The sequence below is a fragment of the Ambystoma mexicanum genome, chromosome 1p (assembly GCF_040938575.1).
Source record: "Ambystoma mexicanum isolate Mex_15411 chromosome 1p, UKY_AmexF1_1, whole genome shotgun sequence".
NCBI lineage: Eukaryota > Metazoa > Chordata > Amphibia > Caudata > Ambystomatidae > Ambystoma > Ambystoma mexicanum.
The window spans coordinates 1,238,106,960-1,238,133,210 of record NC_090921.1 but is presented as its reverse complement, the minus strand read 5'-3'; the positions used below and the strand labels follow the sequence as shown (position 1 = coordinate 1,238,133,210).

General features: G+C 47.8%; 1 protein-coding gene across 1 annotated transcript in view; it reads right to left on the bottom strand.

The window, feature by feature from the left end:
- Window positions 1-26,251, bottom strand: part of LOC138452392 (dual specificity tyrosine-phosphorylation-regulated kinase 1B-like) — a 526,499-nt gene that overhangs the window by 195,423 nt on the left and 304,825 nt on the right. Inside the window, exon 6 of the mRNA XM_069604969.1 lies at window positions 2,941-3,227. Coding sequence (XP_069461070.1) covers window positions 2,941-3,227 — 287 coding nt within the window. The remainder of the gene's footprint in view (window positions 1-2,940; window positions 3,228-26,251) is intronic.

The following is a 26,251-nucleotide window of genomic DNA, read 5'->3' as shown; positions in this document are numbered from 1 at the left end:
AGAGTGGCCCTGTGCAAAGGTTTTGGCTGCTGGCTTGGTGAGAATGGCCAGGCACTTGGACGCTTGTGAGCTGCTCTTTTTATCAAGTTCCTCGTCAGTGGTGGAGTGGAACAAGTCACCTCCCTCGAAAGGCAGGTCAAGGATTCTGTCCTGAACATCAGGGTTGAATCTTATCGCCTTCAGTCATGCCGTCCTTCATATGTCAGTCGCCACACAGATTGCACTGCTAGCAGTATCTGTGTGCGCCACCACTGTGGCTTCCATGATGTCCTGTGCCACAAGTTCCGCTTCAGCGGGTCCGGCCTTGAAAGAGGCTTGTTTGTCGGCTGGAATATCCAAGAGGAAGTTTGCAATTTCCATCAACAGCCATTGATTTGCAGCTGCAAGGATGGCATCAGTGTTGGCCTGCCTGAGGTGGAGCCCTGCATTCAAGTACACCTTCCCGTAGGCTTCACGCATTTTCTCTTCCTTGCCTAGTAGTACGGAATTTGGAGGTGCTCATGGTAGAGGTCGGAGGCTTGGCTTTCATAGACGCTGCCGCAATGATTGATGACAGTGGTTGGGGGTGAACTGACAAGAGCAGAGTGTCGCCCTCCACCTGCCTGAAATATGCATCTAGCCTTTTATTTATTTATTGGCTGAGTGGAGTGGGGCTTGAGCCAACCCCTCGCCAGAGCCTACATGTCCTTCTGAAATGGGATGCTGCATCTGGATTCCGCCTTGATGGTGAGATCTTCTCCCAGTACCCTCGACTCCGGCAGCTCTTTCTGGGGTGCAGGGATGCCCAGGTATTCCGCTAGGCCAGCGATCCCATCATGGAATGCCATTGCCGAAGAAGGCGTGTCCTGTTCCTCTTCATCTGTGTCTTGTTCGTCACCCGAGTTAGAAGGGGCCCCACGGTCCGTAGGCGTCCGATCTGCCACTAGCGTTGGCTCAGGAACTGGAAGTGTAGGTGCTGGGACCGGAACCATCAGAGGCATGGGCAACGGTGGTGAGGAGGAGTATGCTCACTTTCTTGGCTTTCCTGCATATGCATTCCTTAATGCTCTCCACCGTGCAAACCAGTTTGAGAGACCAGGGCGTGGGAGCCTTGCACGCCGAGCAGCCTTCCCATTCGTGGTCTTCTCCAAGGCACTGGAGGCAGAGCATGTGCGGATCCGGGATGGGAAAGGAACCATCGCATGATGGGCACCTGCTGAAGCTAGCCGTGGCCGACATGCACCAGGGACAGACTACGGCACCAGTGGACCGTGTTCCCAAAACCTGAAAATTAGAAAAAGCAAAAAATTAGGGAAAGAGTGCATGGAATTACCGGGCTTGAGGCCTCACCCTGGATCGCTGTTGAAATCGGTCCGCTCCCGTCGATGCGGAAAAGAGCACTGAGGTGTGGCACTGGGGTTAGGGGAGTGCATGCTCCCACGGCCGTGCGTATACATTTAAAAGAAAAGTTTTTTTTCTGGTGAAAAGGGTTCTGTTCCCGCCCCTAGCAAGTGACGCCCATATAGGATGGAGGAAAAGGGACGGGATGTAGGCCTAAGGATCATCTAGCATAGAAAAGAGAATTGCAGTGAAACCATACAAACATAAAATTACCTTTGTAGACTATTTCAAAGTCTGAATGGGACCCTGCTAATCCTTCATTGCAATAGTTGCTGAACATCAACCATAGTCACTAAATGTAAAAATTGTGGATACAAAGGATGCTTTGTTGATTCATCATTTTCTGGGGTGGGCGGGGAGGTGGGAGGACAACAATGGCAGTCAGAGGATGGTGGTGAAAAGCATAGGGGATTGCCAAGGAGGCAAAGGAGCTCTGTACCTTTAAAGGACCTGGCAAAAAGAGCTATTCAAGATGGTTCGGGCTAAAAACGGTACAGCGGGGCCCACGCTCACTGCCACTTGGAACCAGAGTCTCTGCCTTAACTTTCCTTCAATATTGGTAGGCCTGAACTGAGGTACCCTTTCCCAAACAAGTGACAAAACCAATATTCTGCAGAATCCCATTGCTTAACCAAACATGCATCCAATATATGAAATTATATAGACAGATAGATACTTTATGCAGAAATTAGTTTGTCACTTGTTATGAAATGCTGGGCTATTGCTCTCATACACTCCATCAGACAAAGCTCTATTCCTGTCTGATCATGGATGGCTTGGAATGACAGTTGAAAAACAACCAATTTTAACATGTTATTTCCCACACTTGTGCGACCATACTTCGAGCTACATAATACTGTTTTGTAATGCAACACCTCACAAATAACTGTTCAAAGATGCATGTAATATGAAGCATTACCCAACATGTATTTGGAGGCCCCTTCAACTGTAAACAGTTGTCCTTGGGATAGACAGTCACGTATAAACATGTTGCTCACTTCACATGTTAGTGCAGCATCTCCATGTTATCCGAGTCCCGCACTGAATATGACCCTCTTGCCAACACAGTCACTAACAGCAAATCACAGCACCCCAAATCCAACGCATAAAACTGCTATAACATTGTGGCGCTAGTCCTCAATGGCAAAACTATCATATGCCTGAAACGGTAATGGTAAAGTAGTGTACCGATTAACATGTCGAATGTACCAATGTGCACGTGAAGTAATATCTAACCTGTAATTGCAGAGCTCTCACCTTTACATACACAAAATACTAAGTCACTTCTGCCAAAAGTTGTAATATGCCTACAATCATTAATGTATATTACTATGTATTTCTCTTTCTCACGACTGTTCATACTACGCTGTGCCAAATTCCCTGACAACCTAATGCTTCAAAGTCATGGTAACAGCAATTATGCATTATGAAAAAATCATAAGAAAACATTCAATGTTGTGCACCCCTTCCGACCGTTAAACAAGTTGTCTGCTATGTAAGCCCCTAACCCCAAAAGCTTTTATTTTGTAAAACTTGAAAACGTTACACAGCTATACGTACCCTCTGCCCGAGCTGACAGGAACTACCAAAGTCCACGATTTTTATGGCGCTACGTTTTGGATTACAGAGTAAAATATTTTCCGGTTTCAGGTCGCAATGAATAATGCTGAGCTCAGGAGTGGCCAGAAACAGGAGCGCCGTGCAAAGTTGCTGGGCAAACTTCCGAGTGAGATTTAAAGACACACCACGGAAGTTGGTGTTTCGAAGAAGGTCATATAAATTGTAGGAGAGAAGCTCAAACACCAGACAGAGGTGATTTCGAAACATAAAGTGTCGTTTTAAATGCACTGCAAAACAAAAAAATATATATTTTTTAAATAAACGTACAGGTATTTATCTTTTTGGAATACACACATTTTGCCAAGAGCATGCATTGTAGTTTAACATGTTAAAACCAAAATAAAGCAACGAAAGAAAAAAACAATGAATGCATGGATTAATTCTCCAGCATGTGAAAGGAGATCATACGTTTGTACATTATAAAGCCTTGTGATGTTTGACACCTGGAATTATCACATTTCCTTTGAAATAGAGCCACGCCAGAGAAATGACCTGCACATTTACAATACAGAAGTAGTTTGTTTGTTCTGCACTTGTAAAAACTGGTAACCGTTAAATCAAGTATAAATAAAAAATACACAAGTATAATGCACTAGGCAAAACGTTTTGGGGCTAAGGATTTATATTGGTCCCTTTTTAAAGGAAGCACTTCTGTCTTCGGATGGCCACAGCTGGAGGAAGTGTCCGAGATCCATCATCCAGTCAAATTACTGCTTCTCCCCACAAAACGGATACAATCTAACATTTGATTCTTGAGTTACATGGGTGATTGACTCCAGAGGAAACAATACCCCCAGGCACAGCGATCCTGCCCCCCCCCCCCAACACAGTGTTGGAACCCTTCAGGAATATTCTCTCATCTTCAATATAGATCCAGATGACAAATCAATGTTATAAATCTAACCGCGCCTAGTTTGGAGAATGGTCACAAAAAAAAGTCCAAACAGTGTGATTAAGTTATGTCACCACCTTCCATCACTAGCCCGAGAGGGGTCTATCCTTTCCAGCACAGCCAGACTGCCCGGATCCTGGAACAGAGCCTCGAGCTTCCTTATGTGGTAAATGGGGAATGCTCCAAAAACCCGCCAATCCTTCCCAAAACGTCAAGTGTTCACTACGGAAAAACCCATCATCCCATTACTAATCTGGTTGGTGTGTTAATGCCTATATGCAAACGGTCTTGGCTCCCGAAATAAGCAATTTATTCCATTGAGGAAATCCGGTCTAAAATCCATAGGTATGGTTGGAGCTCCCAGAAGGCAGTCACCTCAGAAAATGCTACGTTGTGGAAGCAGGGAGCACTCGAAAGGGAACGACTGATTGGGAAAGTTCAGCTAGTACAAACTGATCTGATACGACACAGCTGTAATGTAGGAAGACATGCCCACAAGGAACCGCTCAGCAGCACATGCATCCATCTGCCTGTGACCTGTAGATGCCACTAAATCATTCACCATAAAGTAATACAGCACTAGGGAAGGGACAGACTCTTGCAGTACAGGAACTTTAGCATGAAATCCAAAGAGCAGAAGTTGCAAGAAAACTGAAAGACTTGATGCAGTGTACGGAACAGGACCCAGTACCTAGAAGCTAAATAAAGACACTGTAGGAGCCTGGGCTTGCCAGGGATACAGAGACCGCCTGTGGACAACCCCAATGAAGCTGGGTCAGCTAACTGGGTATTGGTGGAAGAGCCTCAAAACTGAACCCCTTCTACTCACAGTTCACAGGACATCAAGCCTATCTAGTGTGACTAGCCTGAACCCATACTTTCCAAGCACAACAGTAATTACCCTTTATGGCCACATCCGTTTCCGTCCAGTTTAGCTGTGGTACTCCTACATTACCAATGTAAAAGTGCTACCGCAGGGCTCAGAAATAGGTGCCATGCCTACTCCTTGCATAAAGTGACCGACAAGCGCTTAGGTGACTTGCCAGGTTCCACAGCCACATCATATGAAGTGGAGAACACAAACTGGCCCAGGCTACTAGCCTCAGAAAATATAGGGTACCCATTTTGGAACCCCCCCCAGCCTAGAAGGCATAAACTCCCCTACAGAGCAGCTCCCTTAGTGAGACCTGTACTGATGGTTTCTAAAAATGGAGCCTGGTGGTAAGATTTTAGGAGGCCAATCTAGTGGTGAATAGGGAGACGCAGTTTAGCCAAAAACCAAATCAAGGTGTGTATAGCAGTCGAGGTTTAGCTTAATGAGTGTGAGAGGGGTCTAGGGCCTCAACGAGTTAGCTCAAACAGTCAATGTTTATTAGATTGGGCCTTTAGTAACACAAAGAAAGTAATCTAGCAGGTAGTATCACTCTAAACCATAGATCACAAATATGTACATTAAGCCTCAGTTGGTACAAAATCAGTATGTAAAACCCCATGGCACGACAGTCAATGCTGTGTTGAAAAAAAGTTTCTGATTAAGCATGACAAGTGCGTCTCGGACGGGGGTGCAGTGGCCCCGGCTGAAACAAGAGCCTTATTTTGCAAACTTAAAATCAAAGAACGTGGAGTACTATGATCGACCTTGGGAGTATCCCTCCAGACCTCTAAAATTATTAATACTAGGTGCTTTTGGCAATGTGTCTGGCCAGGGAAGTGTGATCAAAACTAGATCAGAACGCCATCCTAGAGGCTGCCTGGATTGTCCACTTTGGAGACCTTTATAAAGGAGGACAAACTGCCGTCCAGTGCGATGATTGGTGCAATCCCGGTAAAGGTTAGGGAAGAAGGCAAAGTTCCCTTACTGTTACCTACATGTGATATTAAGGCAGAACTTATGTCACAGAAACTGGGGAAAGTGCCTGGACCCAATATGGTCCCTATTGATTGGTATAGGCAGGCAGTGGCCATATAGATCGCTTATTTGTTAAGTTTTAACGCTTTGTTAGAATCCAACAAAGTCCCACACTCATGTACTCAAGCAATACTTGTCCCCATATGCAAGAAGGGAGATGGAGGGGGGGGTTTGGGGGGGTCCCCTGCTTCTCCCTTCTTGATGGTCCCAAATGATAGTTCGCTTAGGGAAGCAAGGCTCATCATTGTTGTCGCTGTGAAGGGTCGTCTGGTCACACCTTTGAATCCATGATCCATCCATGTATCATATCACTGTTTTCCAATTACTCCTATGCATTGTAAATAAGTAACTATTTTCCTTCTATCATGACCTTACCTTGTAACTATCATATTGTAATGCACTTAATCACTGTTGTCCCATTGGGCCCATGTACTGTAAACAGCCCTACAGATAAGGTGTGTATCTTGGCTTTATACCCATGTAATTAAAGCCCTTCGAGCATTTAATTTTCTTCTGCGTACTGTTTACTCTGTATTCATTTTCATTAAAAAGCATACTTTACTCCACTACATGGCAGTAGAGGGCAATAATCTCCATATCTGAGTGTATTACACAACTTTTTTAATAAACCCCCTTTTCGATCTAAGCTGGCTACACTTGCCTGTGGTGTCCCTCAGGGCTCAGCACTCTCTCCTATCCTTTTCAATGTCTATATTAGATCTCTTCTTCTTCTTCTTATTCACTCTCATGGTTTCCGCTATTATTCTTACGCGGATGATGCTCAGATCCTCGTCCACCTTAATCTTACTTAAGCTGAGACAGCCGCTCCCCTCAGAAACTGTTTGGAGGATCTAGGTCATTGGATGATGACAAATTGGCTAAAACTGAATGGCAGCAAGACCGAGGTCCTGGTGGTGGGTACTTCTTCCCCCCTTCTTTTTTGGACCTCGCAATTCTGGCCATCGAGCCTGGGCCCCCTCCCGGTTCAATCGGTTCGTAATCTAGGTGTCAAAATCTCTGCCTCCCTGTCTCTTGACAATCAGGTCGCCTCTGTTTGTAGTGCGGGTCATTTTAAACTTTGCATTCTGTGGAAAATGTTTATTCCGGCTGAATGTCAGGCTCCGGTAGCGGCAGCCTTGGTTCTCAGCACCATAGATTATTGTAACTCTCTTTATCTGGCCCAGCCTCGCTATCTGACCCAAAGGCTTCAGTTGCTACAAAATGCTGCCGTTCGCTCTGTACTTCGCCCCCCTTTTGGATCCCATATCTCCCCGTTGCTCAAGAAACTTCACTGGCTGCCTGTAGCCAGCCGGATCTTGTTCAAATCGATGTGCCTGGTGCATCGTGCCTTTTATGGCTTGGGCGCTGAGTATCTTCAAGCAAAGTTTACCTACTACACACCTGTTTGTCTGCTGCGCTCCCAATCTGCATGCCTTCTCAGTACCCCCCGCTACCGTTGGTCTCATATGGGAGGCCGTGCCTTCTCAGTGGCAGCTGCTAGAGCCTGGAATGAGTTGCCTAGGGCCCTCCGCACTACTGAAGACCACTTCACTTTTCGCCGGCTGCTTAAAACTACTTTGTTCTAAGCCTCTCTCTCCTGGTGTTGTTACCTTACTATTTTTGATTCCTCCTGCTGTAGCCAGCGCCAAGATGCCTTTGGTGTACGTGCGCTTTACTAAGTTTACAGAACATAACAAATCACTGAAAGTACAGTGGGGTTAACTAGATTTTGGGACTTCTAGTTTACCATTCAGGCTTAACATGTTGATGTAAGGATTTACATGTTGCCATGTGATGCTACTGTGCAATTGGTGTTTTTGGAAGTAAACTCTTTAAGACATCATTACTGTAGGTCTTGAAATCCAAATTATTTGTACTGAGTAACGCTCGTGGCCAAATTTGCAGAGTGGATTAAAATCCCTGCTTCACTGTTCAGCCAAGGTTTGTGATCCTGGTCCCCTGTTCCCATACTCCACCCTGCCGCCCACCCCATCTGTCCGGCCATCCTACTCCCTCCTTTTTGGATGCAACCAGAGGACCACTAGTTCCTTTTTTCCACTTCCACCACTGATGTGATTAGCGGTCATGGGCTGAATTTGCTGTGATGCGTGTTCTGTCCAAGATGCAGATTCTTGGCTATCTAGGAGGAAACCTATTTGGCAATCAAGACTGCTCTCCTAGGATGGAAGTAGAAGATGGGGGAAGGTACAGCCAAGTCTTTAATACTCAAGGAGTTCATGTGAAGTTATATTAAACAAGCAGCAAGAAGAAAATCGAGAGACAAACTTTGTCATGTGCATTATATAAATGGTCACTACTAGCAATTACTATTTTTGCTAAAAAGGCAGTGGCAAAAGTATGTGTACAGGATCACACACTTTAGTGTTGAAGTAGGGCGTTGGGACCAATCTTCAACTTATGCACTTGCCTGCTTTTCTTCCTAATTGCCAGAATTATGGTTTTTGGCTTTGTACACAAACAATAAACCAAAAAAACTATAAATATGCCTACCATAATGCAATTCAGCTCGCATGCACTTGTTGGTTATTTGAAGTGATATTGCTAACTAGTGTCTGGCGATCCACATTAATTTCCTGCATCAGACAGCGGGAAAGGTAGATTAGACTTTTGCTAAGATTATGTGTACAAGTTGCTGTAGGTAAATCATATGCCAACAGTTACTCACACTCCCTCTGCAGTCAATACATCAGTCTCAATCTATAGTAGAGTTTCTAGGCTCTAGAATTTTGAAAATGATGCTGTGTAAGTACCAGGTACTTGTAAGTTATTTTATGGCAGAATATTTTCCACAAGTGTAATAAAATGGTTAAAGCCAAGCCAGACATCTCTTTTGGGCTACGGGTCTGATTTTACGTATGCTGGATACGTTTTACTCTTGCAGAGGAGAAAACTAATTTTTACTCTTGAAATTGCATTTGCGCTCTAATTTGAAAAATAATGCGTAAAATACTCCCACCTCAAAATCTTATCTGGAGCACTGACTGTAAATAATTAACTTTACTTGCCTTTTTGACATGACTGTACCTTTGTAACTAAGAAAATGCATATTCCTGTAAAGCGCCCAGAAACCCCTGGTTTGGCGCGCTCTATAAACAAACAGTAATCCCTGGTCGTTTATAGAATCCTCTGGAGGCCTCAGATTGTAGGGAAAACGCAGACTTGGTTCCACAGTGATGAAGGGACCCCAAGGGAAATCTTCACCGATTCACTCCTTGCAATGACACTAGACGGACAAGAGGCACTAAGCAACTCGGCAGTTGAACTTGTTCTACACAGACACGTCTACTTGTGGAGGGCAGTACAGTGGAGAGTGCCAAGAGAGACTTGAAGATGCCCACTAGGAGTTCCAGCTGTTTGGCCTGCTGCAAGCCCTTGCAACGGTTGATGTCTGGTTTCGGGCCCTGCCGAGCAACGGCAGCAGTGCACACTCCAGCAATGAAAAACAGTCAAACCTCAAGCAGGACAGGTGACGTGGTGGTTCAACCAGCCTTTGGGAGTAAGGCACCCCTTGGAGGTCTTCCCTGTCGAGAATGTGGGCGATTCAGTGGTTCTTACTGGGCCAGTACTTGTCGCTGCAGCAGTCCTCCAGCGGCCCTCGCTCGTCTTCTTTGAATCCATTCTGTTCCAGTGGTCGGCTTGGTTCCCGTTTCCAGCTCGTCTCCTATCCAAAAAAGGGATGCACATTGAAACCTGGATGTGGCTGTCCAATTGGGGAAAGCCAGCCTCCCAGTTTCTTCCAGCAACTTCCAGGCCCTGGAGGAATGTGGATGGGGGCAGACAGCCCCTTCGCCACTTCCTGCCAGCTCTCACACACAAAGGAGAGCCTCTACTGGCTTTCTGCAAGAAGCCCGCCAAGGTGCATGTAGGAAGAGAGCAATCCCCACCTGGAAAGGAAGGATGGCTAACGACATCTGGAAGAGGGCTTAAACGGGTAAGGGGTGCCATATTAAGTATATGGTCCCCTTTAGTGCATTATTGTGGATGCAGAAGCCTAGGGTGATGCACTCCAACATTATGGTAGAAATTATCGACTGCCACCAACCTGTTTAAGGGATGCCTGAAAAACAGAAAAACTACTCCTTAGAAAGATAAAGGGGATACAAGGTGTCCCCCATGTTAGGGAGAATTCTCAGAAATGTGCTTATTCCCTTCACCTTAAGAGACCCCCAGCAACTTTGCTGGATTTTGAGGACATGATTTTTTTTAACCTAGCGAGAGAGAGTGAGCCTATTTTCCCACCCTCATGTATTTTGATGTGTGTTTTACTCGTGTTCTCAGATTATGGAGTTTTAGATAACTCCATAAGCATCATCTTTGCATTGTTGTGTCACACAGCACCTTTAGTGCAGTGGCACAGCGATGTCCTTTGGACTTCCCAAGGTTTAAATACCTTCTCTGGGATCAACTACTGTTACCTAGAGAATGTAGTTAAATTGACTTTACTAGTCATAGACCGAGCACACACTAACTTCCGTTAGAGTGCTGGAGGGGTTACTTAGTATCCCCTTTGTCTAAACACTCTTGTAGCTGTCAAAAGCTTCCCTTTCCTATTGAAATGGCTGGCGGCAGTGGTTTTATAACGAACTACCATGATTTCTCCTGACCACGAATACCAGTAGCTAAAAATCGGGGCCACCATGTTTTTCAATATGGTGCACAAGACCCCTCTGCAAAAACAGACTCTGGTCATCTTTTTTCACCGTTTTTGTGGAAAGGTCCTTCTGGTGTTTAGCTCTGCGCGCCAAACCAGGTTTAGTCCCTTTGTGCGTGAGCCTTTGGCGGGCTTCAGGACTCAAGTCCGCCACTGGCGTCAGTGTCTGGGGTGGGCAGGAAGTGAGGGAGGTGCCCAAAACTCCCTGTGCTTGGTCTCCTAGGAGTCCCAAATGCACTCCGGCGCAATTGGCTGACTGTCCAGCAAGGACAGCCACCCTGCTGGGTGAGTGACAGCTAGGCTAGAATGAAAGGTAGAGAACTGTTTTAAAGGCGAGTCTCCAGGACTGGAAGGCAGAGTCGACCACTGGAACGCAAGAACCAAAGACGAGCTGGAAGAGGACGGCTGCTGCAACCACTGGACCGTTGGTTTGCCTGGTGAAGCCATGCTGCAAATCCAAATTGCCAGATCTCCATTCGACATAGAAGCTCCTTCAAGGACGGTTTCTTCCCTGGAGTTGGTGAGAACAATCAGCTCAGAAGACACCTGGATACCATTCTCAATGCTGGTTAAAGTTTAGCCAAGGAGAGGGAAACCAGTTTGTGTCTTGAAGCAACGGCTACTTGAACCGAAGTGACTCCATTTTGTTTGCTCCGACAACAATCCCGTGCAGTGCACAGGAATCCCCCGACGTCCTCCCTCTTGTCCCCTCGACTGAACTCATGAACAGCAAGATCTGCAGGAACTGCCAGGAACCACCGTCGTCAGCTACATCTTTTTTGCTTCACTTTAAGGTACTGAGCCATCCGGTTGAGAGATCCTAACTTTTGCGGTGAAAGTTTGTGAAACTTTCCCAACTTGCAGGCCTAATCAGCTTGTGACCCAGCATACCAATCTTTTTCATGTAAACTACTTCTAAGAACTTTTACGAAGACTTCTCCATTTGTACCAGACATGATCTGTCCTATCCAAGAACACTAGACTATTGACTTTGACCAGGCCAATTGAATTGAACCAACCCTCCTGGTACACTGAACCTTTACCTTGCCCAACAGAAGTGTTTTCTAATCCATTGTACAAACCTATGTCTTTTTATTCCTATTGAAAATACTTGAAGTGCCATTTGGCTCCTTTTTCAGGGGAGCTCAAACTGTCTCTACAACTTCAAGTTTGTTACTGTAGTGTATTGGTGTTTAATATTGATTTGATTTCTACTAGTGAATGTTTTCCAAATGACTGTAAATAAATGTCTAAGTATTTTTACCAAGAAACCTTGCTTAGTGTCTTCTTGAACCATTGTGATACTTCTGTGTAGCTTCATTTACTGCTCACACTCCCTCGTGGGAGAAGCCAGGCTGCTCAGCTCGCTACCAAAAAATGTGTGGTACAGACTTATACAAAAGGTTGGTTTTTGCTTACACCTGTAGTCCTAATTGTGTGTGGTGGTCCCAGAGGGTACTGCATGCAATTCTGCCTAACACCCCACAGCACTCCATGGAAGACGCCTTGTGCAGTAATTAGTAAAATGCAAGTCACAAAAAAGGAGGCAACTACTCCTGTAATGGGTAGTCTAGGGACTCAGCAGCAAACTCAAAACATTGCACTAGGGACCATGGGGTGCCCTGACAACCTGCCACATGGTGGTATGTGCTACAATAGGAAAGAATGATCCACAGACTATGGGGAGATGGCTCCCCTACACAGGATCCTTTTAAGAGGACACGTGGCCCCAAAACTAAAGCGCATGCAGGAGGTGGGTGAGATAAATTATAAGTTACTCACCGTAGTAGTCCCCTTTTCCTCCATACTGCAGGGACGTCCCTTCCTAGGGATGGGAAGACAACCATTTTCACCAGAAAAAACCTTCCCCTTTAAGCCGATCTAAAGCCAGTATCCAAACAGTAGTGCTTGCAGAAAGCCAAAGGGGTGGCCCATGTAGCCACCCTGCTTATGACTTGCCAGGGGACATGCTGCTGGAATGCGATGGCCGTTGCCTTGGCTCTGATCGCGTGGGCATGCATGTTGGCCGGCAGGGACTTATGCTGTCCCTCGTAAGCTTCTTTGATGGCTGAGACCATCAAACGGGCCAGCACTAATTCCTTGTGCAGATCGAATGCGGACGGCACCTTGGGTAGGAATGCTGGGTGTGTCTGCGGGACTACTTTATCCTTGTGAAATGTGGAATAGGGCTCAGAGGCGACCAGGGCTTGGATTTCGCTGACTCTGCGAGCCAAGGTGAGGCAGACTAGCAAGGCTAGTCTCAATAGTGACCAGGCTGATGTCCGCGGACGCCATTGGCTCAAATCTTTTGTGGGCCAGGGCCTCCCAACACTATGTCAAGGTCCCACACAGGGTGTTGCCTCTTGATGGGCAGGTAGAGTCTGGCGAGGCCCGTCAAATGCTTCGACAATCGGGTTGGAAGAGAAGACCTTTTCCTCCGAGTTGCTGTAGGCCCCAATGGCTGCCAAGTATGTGCAGCAAGTATCTACCTGCACGCCCGAGTGGGCGAGGTGTGCCGAGAAGGAGAGCACGTCGTCCAATGTACATGCAAGGTGGTTAATATCCTTGGAGGCTGCCCAGTGGCAGAACCTGGTCCACTTGCTCCCATGCTGGGTACTGGTAGCTTTGCTCCTAGACCCCTGTACAATTTCTAGATTAGCCGGGGAAAGGCCAAGGTGCCCTAGCGTGATGTGCTCAGGAACCACGCTGTGAGGGTCAGTTTTTGTGGCACGGGGTGGATGACCCTGCCCCCCTGCTTCGCCAGATGAGCTGGGCCAGTCGGAAGGCGACCGGTTGGTCTCCCCGAGAGGCTGAGCAGCTCCGAGAACCATGGCCTGGCTGGCTACCATGGAGCTATTAGGATGACGCTGAGGTGGCGAGGCTCCTTGATCTTGCAAATCACCCTGTGTATCAGCGGTGTGGGCGGGAAGGTGTATGCGGTCATGCTGTTCCACTGAATCTGAAATGCGTCAGCATGGGAGCTGGGGTCCTGTCCCTGCCAGGAGGCGAACTGTTGGCACTTCCTGTTGTCCCAGGAGGCAAAGAGGTCCACTTGGGGGTGGCCCCATCTGCTGAAGATCTCCTGCAGCACAAGGTCGTTCAGTTGCCACAATTGTCCGCTCCAAGTCTGCAGAGCCTGTCCACCTTCAGGTTGGATTCCTGCAGAAGGTGAACGGCAGTGAGGTAGATGTTCTCCAGGGCCCATTCCCACATGCTGACCGCCAGCCTGTACAGCGGCGGGGACCTGGTACCTCCCTGCTTGTTGACATAGAACATGCTGGTTGAGTGGTCTGTCTGAATGAGGACGACCTTGCCCTTGATAACCGTAAGGAAGGCTCTGAGAGGTAGCCAGATGGCCTTCAGTTCCAGCCAATTGATCTGGTACTCCAGCTCTTGCCTGGTCAAGGTGCCATGGACGCAGTGGTTGTCCAGGGTGGCCCCCACCCATCCCGATAGAGTAGTCCATAATGATGACCACCTTTAGGGTAGGCTGCCGGAAAGGTTTGCCTGTCCGCAGGTCGCAATCCCTAGACCACCATGTGAGGTCCGGGTGAAGAGAATGAGGAACGTTGATCATCTCCGCCCAAGAGCCCAGCTCCTGGTTCCATGATGATATGATATGATATGATATGGTATTTGTAACGCGCCTATACACAAGTGTTTCAAGGCGCGAGATGCTGCAAAGTGCAGCTGTATCCCTCATCCCGAGTCTCGCATGGGGGACAGCCAGGCATTAGACCCAGTAGGTGTTGGTACCACCAGGCAAATGTCACTTCTCTGCTGAGAAAGTGCAACATGGCCCTCTTGGTGGCCGTGATCTTGTCCTCCGAAGGCAAACCTCTCGGAGCACATGTCCCAGGTGAGCCCCAAGGTCATCACTCTGCCTGGGCTGCAGCTGCGACTTCTTGAGACTGAGCGAAAAGCCCAGATTGTGCAGTGTGTTCCTAAGAGCGTGGGACATGCAGTGCACCGCTTCCGGAGATGAAGCCCCGACGAGTCAGTCATCGAGGTACAGGTATATGTGGTGGCCCTGCGCCCTGAGGAGGGCCACCATTGTATCCATTAGCCTGGTAAAGACCCGGGGGCCGAGTTGAGGCCAAAGGGAAGCACCTTGTTTTGGAAATGGTAGCCCATGATCCTGAATCATAGAAAAGTAAGATGAGGCTGCCGAATCAGGACGTCCAAGTATGCATCCTTCAGATACAGGGAGCACATCCAGTCTCCCTTGCACAATGTCTCCGCTATTGAGGCTGGTGTCACCATCTTGAATTTTTGCAGAGGTAGGGAGAGGTTGAGGGTGGAAAGATGCAACACAACTCAAGCCCGCCTGGTTCTTTCTGAATGGCAAAAATCCTTGAGTAGAAGCCCAAGCCTCGCTGGGAGGCTGGGATTTCCTCCACTGCCTGGCTCTCGGCAAGCAACCTGATCTCTGCCAAAAGAGTTGCTGTCCCAATCTGTGGGAGTGGAGGGGACGAGGGAGGAGAGGATGGGATGGGTAGGCAGTAACCAGTGGATACGATTGAGGATCCATGGGTCCGTGAAATTCTGGTGCCAGAAGTGTGCATGGAGAGCAAGCCTGTCCCACCACTAGAGAAACGTGGACCCGGAGGGGGCGTGTCATGCCTTCTTTCCCTCTGAGGATGTTACGGAGGAGGGGGACTGGGAAAAGCCCTTACTCCAACCCCTTTTTGTTGCTTGCGCCGATGTTGGGTCGGCGAGCGGTCTGGTTGCCTGGACCTCCGCTCTTGGAAGCTGCAGAAACCTCCATATGTACGCCCTTTGTCCGAGCGCTGCTGTGACTGGGTGTACGTTTTGGGCATGGTCTTTGTAAGGATGGATAAAGACGTAGCCATTTGTGAGCAGTTTTTCTTTTTATCCAGCTCCTCGTCGGTAGTGGAGTGGAAGAGGGTCCCGCCCTCCCCCCGGCCAGAGGTGTCAATGTGTGCCACGGTGGACTCCATGATGTCTTGTGCCACCATCTTGGCCTCTGCCAGTCCAGCCTTGAATCGTGATTGGCTCTGCGCCAGCAGCTCTGGAAGGAAATCTGCAATTTCCCACCAAAGCCTCTGGTTAACGGCTGCCAGCATGGCATCCGCGTTGGCTTGACGAAGATGCAGGGACGCGTTGGAATACAGCTTCTTCCCATATGCCTCCAAGATCTTCCCCTTGCCTAGCAATGCCGCAGACGAGGAGATCCGAGGACGACTGAGGCTTGGAGTATATTGATGCCACAGCATTCACCGAAGAATGCAGCTGAGGAAGTGTAACACCCACCCCCCCTCCCCCATCTGCCTGTACTTGGCGTCCAGGCGTCGATTGACCTGCTGGACCGAGGGGGGCTTGAGCCAGCCCTTTTTGGCCAAGGCGACTACGGCCTTCTGCTTCAGGATCCCTGTTCTCGCTGTGGGACATAGCATGATGACTTCGTCAAGGACCCCCCTCAGATGGTTGCTCAACCTCAGGTTGAGGAAGGCCCAAGTACTCTGCTAGCCCTGCAAGACGTTCATGGAAGGCCTTGGCTGACGACGGTGTGTCGGGGGTCCTCATCATCATCATCATCATCTTCTGTGTCCACCTGACGGTCCGGTTGGTCCGGTACCGGTGGAGGGTTGCTGGGAGACAAAGGCAGAGGTGTGGAGACCGGAGTCGGTGGATGGTACGGAATCGCCTGCACTATAGGTTGGAGGGCCAGGGGAGGCTGCACAGGGGTACCTGTGCTGGGACCGGCAGCGGGAGCACGTCCCTGATGGCATCCCTGAGGATGATCCCCCCCCCCCCGCAGCAGAGGAGATTTCATAACCCAGAGGAACCTTTCAAAGAATTTGTCCTCACAAGGCGGAAGGGTGGTAGGTGAAATTGACAGGGTAGCGGGCGACTGCTGGAGAAGTTGCGTGCCCTGTCCATATGGATGCAGCAGGAACCTGTCCTGCGCAAAAGGCGGATAGGCTGTAGGCCACATACCTGGTTGACACCAATTCCACCTTGACACTCACTCCTCCACCTGCTCCCTTCCTTGGTGCGGTATCGGCCGGGTGTCTAATGTCTGGCACGGCGGTCATCTTGTCAATCTGCCTTCAACGTGCCTGCGCCGTGTTGCTTGGCTCACTAGTGTGGATCATGAGGCCTACCCTGCTCTTCAGTGAGACCTGGTAGGCGTTACGCCCTCAGGGGATCTGCCGGTAGTACTGCATATAGGTGCCACCTCAGACATGTTGCTGGTATTAGGGCGTGGCCCCTCGGGTGAAGACCCGGTAAAAGAACCTTCCGGTCCCTCAGCACTGTCACTGGGAGCATTCACTGACCCCCCCTCGGTACTCGTGCTGGTATGAAAATCTGAGTGGTTCCTCCCGCACAGACAAGTACCTGGAAAGGAGTCTCCCATGCAAGGTTCGCTAGAAAAGAGTGGCCTACCTTGATTCAGGTCCACTGGAGGCAATCTGTTCTTAAGAGCGCTCGTGAATTCGGCCTGTTCCCGTCAACGCGGAAAAGGGGACTGCGGTGTGGCGCGGGAGGGCGGAGTCAGGGCAGCGCATGCTCCCAGGGACGCACCCTTACGCACCTCTAGATTTAAAGGGGAAGAAGATTTTTTTCTGGTGAAAAAGGTTCTGTCTCCCGGCCCTAGGAAGGTATGCCCGTGCAGTACGGAGGAAAGGGGACGGGACGTTAAGAGTAAGGTATTTCTCACCTCTGGAGTCATAAAAGGTCCCAGAGAGTACAGCAGTAGTGCTGGGAGGCTCAGGACTGAGGGTAAGATTTGCGAAACGATACTCTCACTGACAGTGCACAAATGTCACAGGTTTCAGTGTAGACTTCTCCGGGGAAGGTGTTCTCAAAATGATGCAATGGTATTGTGATTGCAAGTTAAAACAGCTCAAAGCTATTTTAAAGTTAAATAAGTATTTGTCCAAAGACAGGCAAGTACTCCGCTCTAGCCCAGTCCCAAGGCTAGTCCTGGCGTAGGAATCTTGACACAGGTTCGACAACCAAAGTCAAGTACAGAGGGAGTTAGGGGACAAGGGGGTTTGCATCCAATGTTACCCTACGGAGGGTGCGGGGGTGGGGTACAGACTGATTATCCAAGGTCACACTGTGGATCGTCCCAGAAATGCTGAGGTCACAATCTTCCATCCTTTGTTCAGGTGAAGGGTACCCAGGGGTTGCAGGTTCAAGTGCTTCTTCCATTGGGTCAACTTCAAAATGTAAGCCCAAAACAAAGGATGCAGACTGCTGCAGGGCAGACCCCTTTTCAGGAAACTTCAGAGGATGGAGGAATGAGAGTTCTAGAAATGGCCACCACTTGCAGGCATGGCGACAGACAATCTTCTAGACTCTGTCAGAGAAGCACCTCTAGCACAGCCTCCTTTGATTTCAGGAGGCTAAACCTTCGGGATAAGTCAACTTATGGCAAAAATTGGTGACCATTAAAGATATGAGGCTTAATGCAGAACAGCAACTGCTGCAGTGATGTAGCCCGGGAGGGAGCTGATCAGTACACTGTGTGGTCCCTGGACACTTCCTAAAACCTTGGGGTTGGATCCCTGAGCAGCGGTCGAGACTAGTTGGACCTGCCAGTCCAAGGGTTGATGCACTGACTAGGGTCTTTGGGGATCACACAGGAGGAGTAGGGCTTCACCGGGTCAATCACTGGAGAGGATGCTGGTCAGCTGCAGAAGCCGTCCTCAGGTCATCTGTGGGCTGCTCTTCATCGTAGGAACCTTGGCTCCAACGTAGATCTGAAGAATGGCTGAAGAAGGCATCCTCTTATCGAAAAAAGTGGAGCAGGAAGCAGGATGGAGCCCACCAATGGTAAGGCTGTTCACCATTCAAACCACAACTAGTTCAACTACTGATTTCACATCTGCTCAGCAGAGGGAGTGAGAGTCAGTCTCTGTCTCCCTCCCACGCATGTTCATGACCTTGTATGGGATTTCCTGACCCGAGAGGGAAGGGGGAAGGCTAAATTACAATATGGGCAAAGAATACGTGAACAACCTTGCGCAACGGCCATCTTTGGGTGCTAGCCACTTTTAGTAGACATTTAAGGCAAATGCAAAAGTGCACATGTAAAATATAAAAACTGTCAACATGTTACTGCTGCCACTAGGTTTTCTTGACACCAAACATAACCAGAAACCCAAAAGATCAAATGTTATAGGGATATTTGGTATCCCCATTGCACTACACTGCAAGGAGGAAATTGGGATACTTTAAAAAATGGAAAAGTTACTCACTATAGACACTTATTCCATGGTCCCCTTTCCTCCAAACTATAGGGATGCCCCCCCACACTCCCCGGTATATGGGCAGAACAATCTAGCCATATACTAAGTCCTCAGGGACCAATCTGCCAAGTTAGTCTAGCTAATAAAAGCGTCCCCAACTGTCAGAATGCTTGTGCGAGCAAGAAACGGCCAAGCCAAACTTTAAAAAAAGGGATTTAGGGTTCAGGCAAGTACTGTTGCAACTCACACTCCATATTGAGATTCTTCTTAGGATTTGGCAAGCCTTCTGAAAAGGGTCCAAGGCCACTTTTCCTGCCTTTAGCTACTGTCCTTGATGTCCAGGGGATGACGGTTCAATCACTTATCTGGTTGGCGACAAATGCTGGTGCAAGGTCTTCAGGTTGGAGAATGCAGAAGATCTTGATGCAGCCCCACTCAGTACAGGACTGGATGCAGGAAAGCTGTTATGGAAGTCATCCAACGATGCACGGCCAAGTAGGGGGACATACTTTCTCACGGTCGGACTTTGCTTCCCATCTCGGGTCCCCTTGATGCTGGAATCACAAAATGGCTCGGATGAGACCTGTAGCACAAGCCGTCGATCCCCAACGTTACAGACCTCAACACTGAACAGTGACGTCTGCAGCATGGTAGCCCAAACTCTGAGCTGGGCAACCACTGGGTGATTCAGGGGTACTTCCGAATGCTCTTCTTTGCAGGACTCAGAGCGGATTTGAGAACGGACATTTCCTCTGTTAAGCAAGATTGGATGCAGTAACCCTGTGGGAGACTACTCCAGCCAAGTTGGTAGAGTGACTGAGCAGCCAAACTTCTCAAGAGGGGTAAATGTGAAGTGTAGCGATGCAACACTGAGATTCACAATTACAAGTATACAAATAACACTTCTACTCCAAGTATTATAGTAAAATAATTATTTAACAGTCCGCTGTAAATGAGCCTTCTTTAAAAATAGCAATATGTAAAAATGAAAAACACTAACACTTCCTCAGATTTAAGATAAGCTTTTGGGATGCCTCACACACTTCCTACACCCCAAGGTGACTTCAATTAATAGGACAATGTTTGGAAGTGATATATCACTTGTTGTACTTAATAAAATACTCAGGTTGTGGAAAAGTTTAGGAAAGGAAAAATGTTAACAGGTTCTCAGAGCATGTGACTACTTTTCAATCTCCCAATGAAGTCTAGATTAGATCTTTCCCAACAATGAAAGTTACATTTATGCACCACCTATGAGGGACAGTTAGAACCAAAGTCAATGGATTAGTAGAGTCTGCAGGGAGCCAGGACAGCCAAAGTCAATTTGAACAAGGTCTATTGAGCGGAGGCACTTCTTTAGATTGCACAAAAGTCTTGCACAATGTTTTTTGTAGTAAAAGAATCACTGTTGGGCTACAAGATGTAAGGCTTGTGAAGGGTAGAGCTGAAATCAACTCTGCAAAAAGCAGCTACAGCAAGTCTCCAGTGAACAAGCAAGGTACTTGAATCCTGCACTGCAGATTGAAGATAGTCGGCGGCTACAGGCTCTCTTCATATCAGCAGCACTTTGTGATTTCAGCTACCGGACAATAGCACCACTGCGGTTCTTAGACACTTGATGGGCTTCCTTTGCTTATGGGGTTCAGCACTCTGGTGTGGTGGATCAGGCTTGGGTCGTCCTGCTTCAGGAGGGCCCTCAGGATCTTCCTGGAGCTCGGGTCCGGCTTAAAGACGATTCACTCGATTCTGGGTTTCCTGACCCGTAGCACTCGGTTCCAGCAGCAGCAAATAAGTACAGCCAGCAGGGAGAGGTTTTCCAGCTGTTTGTCATGGGGTCAGTTGGTCCCACCAACGCAAGGGAAGAAGTTGTCCGTTCCAGGGCTGCTCTAGTCCATATGAAATTGGAGATCCAGCACTGCAGCAGGGCTTCACTAGGCAGTCCAATGGTCCAGGAGGGTGCCACAAGCTTCTCTTCCAGTTTCCTTCATCGGATGATTCAGCCAATGGTCGACTGCATTCTGTTCAAGAGACCTCGCCTTTTATGCAGGTTTTTCTGTTTCATGCACAGCCTAGCTGTCACTCACAGCAGGGTAGCTGTCCTGCAAGGACAGTAAGGACAGCCAATCAGCACAGAGTATTCAGGTAACCAAGGAGACAAAGAACAGGAAGTTTTGGGCACTTCCCTCGCTTCCTGCCCTGCCAGACACACGGAGCCAGAGGAGAGTTTCAGCATTGAAGCCTGCCAAAGGCAAAACAAACAAAAGGGTTAAACCTGGTTTACGCCCAGGGTAATTGACAAAATGGGCACCATGGGTGCATTACTGAAGCCGAGGATTCAGCCTTCGGTAAAAACGCACAATGGTAGGAAAATGTAACCACTGCCACCAGCCATTAAAAGTAGTGAGGGTAACAAAAAATGTTACATGAGTAAGTAGGAAAAGGCGCTACTAAGTAACCCCCCCAGTACTTCCACATAAGTTAGGGTGTTCTGGACCTATAGAGGAAGAACAGGTAAGTAAAGTCAATTTCACTTTACTGCTCTTGGGAACAGTAGTTTACCCAAGAGAAGGTATTTAAACCCTCTGAGAAATCCAAAGGACTTCTCTGTGACACTGCACTGAAGGTACTGTATCGCAATACAAAAGGAAGATTGCTGTGGAGTTTGTCAGGCTCCAAAATCAAAATGATACAGTGTCCAAATCCGATCAAAAATATATGAGGGGGTGAGAAAAAGGTCTCAATGACTCCAGGATAAAAAAATAAAAGTCCTTAACTCTAGCAAAAGAGTTGGGGGTCTCTAGGGTTGAAGGGAATTAGTACAGAAATGTGAATTCTCCCTAAGCCCCTCCACTTTAAGAGTCGAAGTTCCTTCACAGGACTTCTGAAGATCTACAAGACTGGGCTCTTCCAGGACAGCAGCAGAAGTTGGTTGCCAGGCTTTCTTCCAACGGGTCTACGGTCTCCTTACAAGTCTTGCAGATGGACAGAATACTGGGCTCCTTCAGTATCTCTGAAGAATGGGTTCAGGGGTCCTCTTCGGATTCAAAAAGCAGTTAAGAGCAGAAACTCACACTAGCCAATCAAAGATTTTACACACACACGCAGTGGTCCAATCAGGACCACTGGTGGATCAGCTCATGCATGCCATTCAGACACACAAACCAGTTTGTGGATTAGAACCAGACAGTTCCAACCCGCTTCCTTGCCGCATACATGGCCCTGCAGTAGCCGGGAAAAGCCTCAGATTTCCTGGCCACTGGAAGTCCATATAAGGATTTTCCTGGCCCAAGAGGTCAGGCCGAAGGGTTAGTGACAAGATGGCCAAGGGACAAACAAAAAACCTTGTGGTCCGGCCATTTTTGGACACTAGCTACATTAGGAAGCCAATTGCGGACGACGCGCTAACGTTAAAGCCAAATAACCCCAAAATATAGCAAAAATTAACTGCTGCCATCAGCTTGTCCCTTAGGCACAGCTATAGTAACCAAAAATCTTTTGAATGTTAGTCTACAGCAAAACAAAAAGTGTCCCCTATTGTACTGAATTGGAAGATGTATTGTACAATTATAAAAAGTTACCAAATGTTGCAAAGACAGACTAAGGAAAACAATGTTTCCCAGTACTCACCTGGTGAATCGAATCTCGTTTATGTGTTCCATTTTGTTTTGTGGCCCTTGTTTCAGCCATCCTTGTGGTTTGTGATTCCTCCCTCCAACTCCCTCCCTGCAGCCCATTGGTCCGTGTGCACTTATTTATCTTTTATCTGTGTAAAAAGAAAAAAAAAAGTGCACCAAGCTTTTAAATCTCCCACCAGATGCTTGCAGCCCCATTTGACTGACTCCTCTGCCACTGGTCCCATCAGGTGAATCGAATCTCGTTTGTGTGTTCCATTTTGTTTTGTGGCCCTTGTTTCTGCCATGCGGCGTTCCCAGGTGAGCTGCTGTGATCCACAGGCCAGGCGTGCTGCCTCGTTTCACCGGTTCCCTTACTTCTTCTTCCATTTCGACCACCCGCATCCCAGCCCGCCCACCTGGTCATAACTGACCCTTCCAGGGCAGCCCTCTCCCGGCAGCCCCTGAGGCTAAGGACCAAAGGCAAAGGGAGGCTCCAACAGAGGCGGCTCCAGAAAGTGTCAGCAGGTGTCCGCAGGGGAAGCCAGTGATCAGCCGTCAACCAGCAGCAACTCAAAAAAAGGAAGTGTTGCATGGGTGGGGAGTAAAGCAATTACACTACTTTGGAAAATCCTGCCACTCAACACTATCTTGCCTCTGAACTGTAAATATCAGCAATGCCGCACTTAGTTAGAACTGTGACTATTAGCCTGAATAGTAGTATGTCCCACAACCAGGTAGAATGTTGACTGGTGCACCAGAACGGTAGCACGTACCCCACTTAAACGGAAGTGTGTCCGTTGGCCTGGGTCACACCTAGATAGGATTGTGACTGTTAGCAATGCCGCACTTGGTTAGAATTGTGAACATTCGCCTATGCCAGTTGCTGAACACGCACAATTGTTACAGGAGTTTGACGGGTCTACTGTACTATCATTAATAATGCGCACCCACAAAGTAATACAGTAATTGCATTTAGTCAGCATACACATATAAGATAGTGATTTTTGGGAAGTAAAACAGTTGGTTAGCGTTATCCTAGCAGTTAGGGAGAATTCTCAAATATGTGCTTATTCCCTTCACCTTAGAGACCACCAGCAACTTTGCTGGAATTTGAGGACTTGTTTTTTTTCCCTGGAGAGTGTGAGCTTTTTTCTCCACTCTCTCATGCATTTTGATGTGTGTTTTACTCTTGTTTTCTTTAGTTGCAGAGTGTTAGATAACTCCATAGGCATCATCTTTTTATTGTTGTGTCGCACAGCACCTTTAGTTGCAGTGGCACAGGGGTGTCCTTTGGACTTCAAGGTTTAAACACCTTCTCTGGGACTACTTTTCCCCAGAGAATGTAAAGTTAATTTGACTTTACTAGTCTTTTTAAATTCATAGACCCAGCACACACCATCTTCCTATAGTGTGCTGGAGGGGTTACTTAGTATCCCCTATGTCTAAACACTCTTGTAGCTGTCAAAAGCTACCCTTTCCTATTGAAATGGCTGGCGGCAGTGGTTTTATAACGAACTACCATGTATTCACCAACTGCGAGAATCGGTAGCTAAAAATCGGGGCTGCCATGTTTTTCAATATGGCGCCCAAGACCCATCTGTAAAAACAGTCCCTGGTCATCTTTTTTTGCTGTTTTTGTGGAAAGGTCCTTCTGGTGTTTAACTCTGCGTGCCAAACCAGGTTTGGTCCCTTTGTTCGTGAGCCTTTGACGGGCTTCAGGACAAGGACAGCCACCCTACTGGGCAAGGGTCATCTAGGCTGGAATGAATGGGAGAAAACTGTTTATAAGGCGAGTCTCCAGGACTGGAAGGCAGAGTCGACCACTGGAACGAAAACTGAATAGGAGATGAAAGAGGACGGCTCCTGCAACCACTGGACCGTTGGTTTGCCCAGTGAAGCCCTGCTGCAACCCCGAATTACCAAATCTCCAATCGACAGAGAAGCTCCTTCAACAACGGCTTCTTCCTTTGAGTCGGTGCGACCAATCAACGCAGCAAACGGCTGGATACCATTCTCGGAGCTGGTTAAGATCAGTTTGTGTTTGGAAGCCACAGCTACTTGAGATGAAGTGACGCCATTTTGTTTGCTCCGACGACGATCCTGTGCAGTGCAGGTGTCCCCTGATCTCCTCACTCTTGTTCCCACGACTGAGGCTCATGAACAGCGAGGTCAGCAGGACCTGCCAGATACCAACGTCTTCAGCTGCATCTTTTTGCTTCACTTTAAGGTACTGTGCCATCCGGTTGAGAGATCCTAACTCTCGCGGTGAAAGTTTGTGAAACTTTCCCAACTCGCAGGTCTAATCAGCTTGTGACCCAGCAGATCTGGCATCTGAACTACTTCTAGAAACTTTTACAAAGACTCCTCCATTTGTACCAGAACTGTGCTGTCCTATCCAAGAACACTAGACTATTGACTTTGGCCTGGCCTACTGAATTGAGCTGACTCCCCTGGTACATTAGAACTTTGCATTATCTAACAGAAGTGTTTTCTAACCCTTTGTACAAGCCTATGCTTTTTATTCCTATTTAAAATAAGAAGTGCCATTTGGCTCCTTTTTCAGGGGAATTCAAACTGTCTTTAAGAGTTCTGTACTGTAGTATATTGGTGCTTAATATTGAGTTGATTTCTACTAGTGAATGTTTTCTAAACGACTAAATAAATGTTAAAGTGTTTTTTACCAAGAAACCGAGTGTGTCTACTTGAACCACTGTGATTGTGATACATCTAACTTCTACTGCTAACATTCCCTCTTGAGATAAGTGTGACTGCTCAGCTCACTACCAAAAGTGTGTGGTACAGACTTATGCCAAAGGTTGGTTTTTGCTTACAACTGTAGTCCTAATTGTGTGTGGTGTTCCCAGAGGGTACTACATGCAATACTGCCTAACATAGCAGAGCTTCAGGTTCTAAAGGCAGTTTTCCTGCACAGCAAGTCTTTTCAAGTCCAAAACGCAACCTATCTAAAAGGCAGTTTGGAGAGGCTCAAAGTCTTGAAAAGCAGCAGAAGTCAAAAGTTCCTGTGGATACTTTCTAGTCTCTAGGAAAGAAGATACAAGAAGGCTTAACTAACGTTGGAGATCCTATTAAAGGACACAAGCAGCGGCTTGAGTCAGAGGTAAAAGGGGGTTGTCTTGTTCACCTATATGTGCACTCCAACGCTCTGGAGCGACTTTCTGGAATAAGGTAAGCAATACCTCCCCCTCCTAACCACCACTGTACCTTAGGTTAAAAGCAAACTTTTGTGCTGGATGCTTCGCGATGTTGCAGCTCTGGACCCAACTTCCGGATTCTTTGGTCCGATGACTGAAGGCAGGACAATAGATTGGATATTTCAGCAGCAGCCTCGAGGGACGACCTCTGGCATGGCTTTCATCAATTTCTTTGGTCACTGCGGTTTTGGCACCTTTTCAGCAGCACCAATAAAGGTCGCAATTTGGCCAGTCAATCTTCGGTTTCTGCAATCCCACACTCTGATAAGGTTCTGGACGAGTTGGATTGTGTCTCTGGTGTGTCCTTGAGGCCACAGCAAAGTCTTGGACGGATTTGTCCTTTCCACAATGATGCACTCGAAATCGGCAGCAGGTCTCCTGGTATTGGGATTCCACAGCTCTGGAAACTCACAGGACCTTGGGTGGTGGCTCATGTCAAAATTTGTCTTGGGGCCGGTAGTTCCCCACCAGTCAAAGGGAAGGAGGAGTCCTTTCGGAGTCCCTCTTACGCACAAAAGACTGGGTCAGGACAGCAGTGGTCGTTTCACAGTGTTGCAAAAGGTCTAGCAGGCTCTGTCGGTTACTTCAGCTACCAGTGGTTGACCTGCTGAGGGAGCCTCACCTTTTATACAGTTCCAGCACTCACTCCTCTGCAATCTTCCTCAGCAGTTTACAGAAAGGGGTGTTTGGCTAGTTCAATCAGGACAGCCAGACCCCCCCCCAGTGGGAG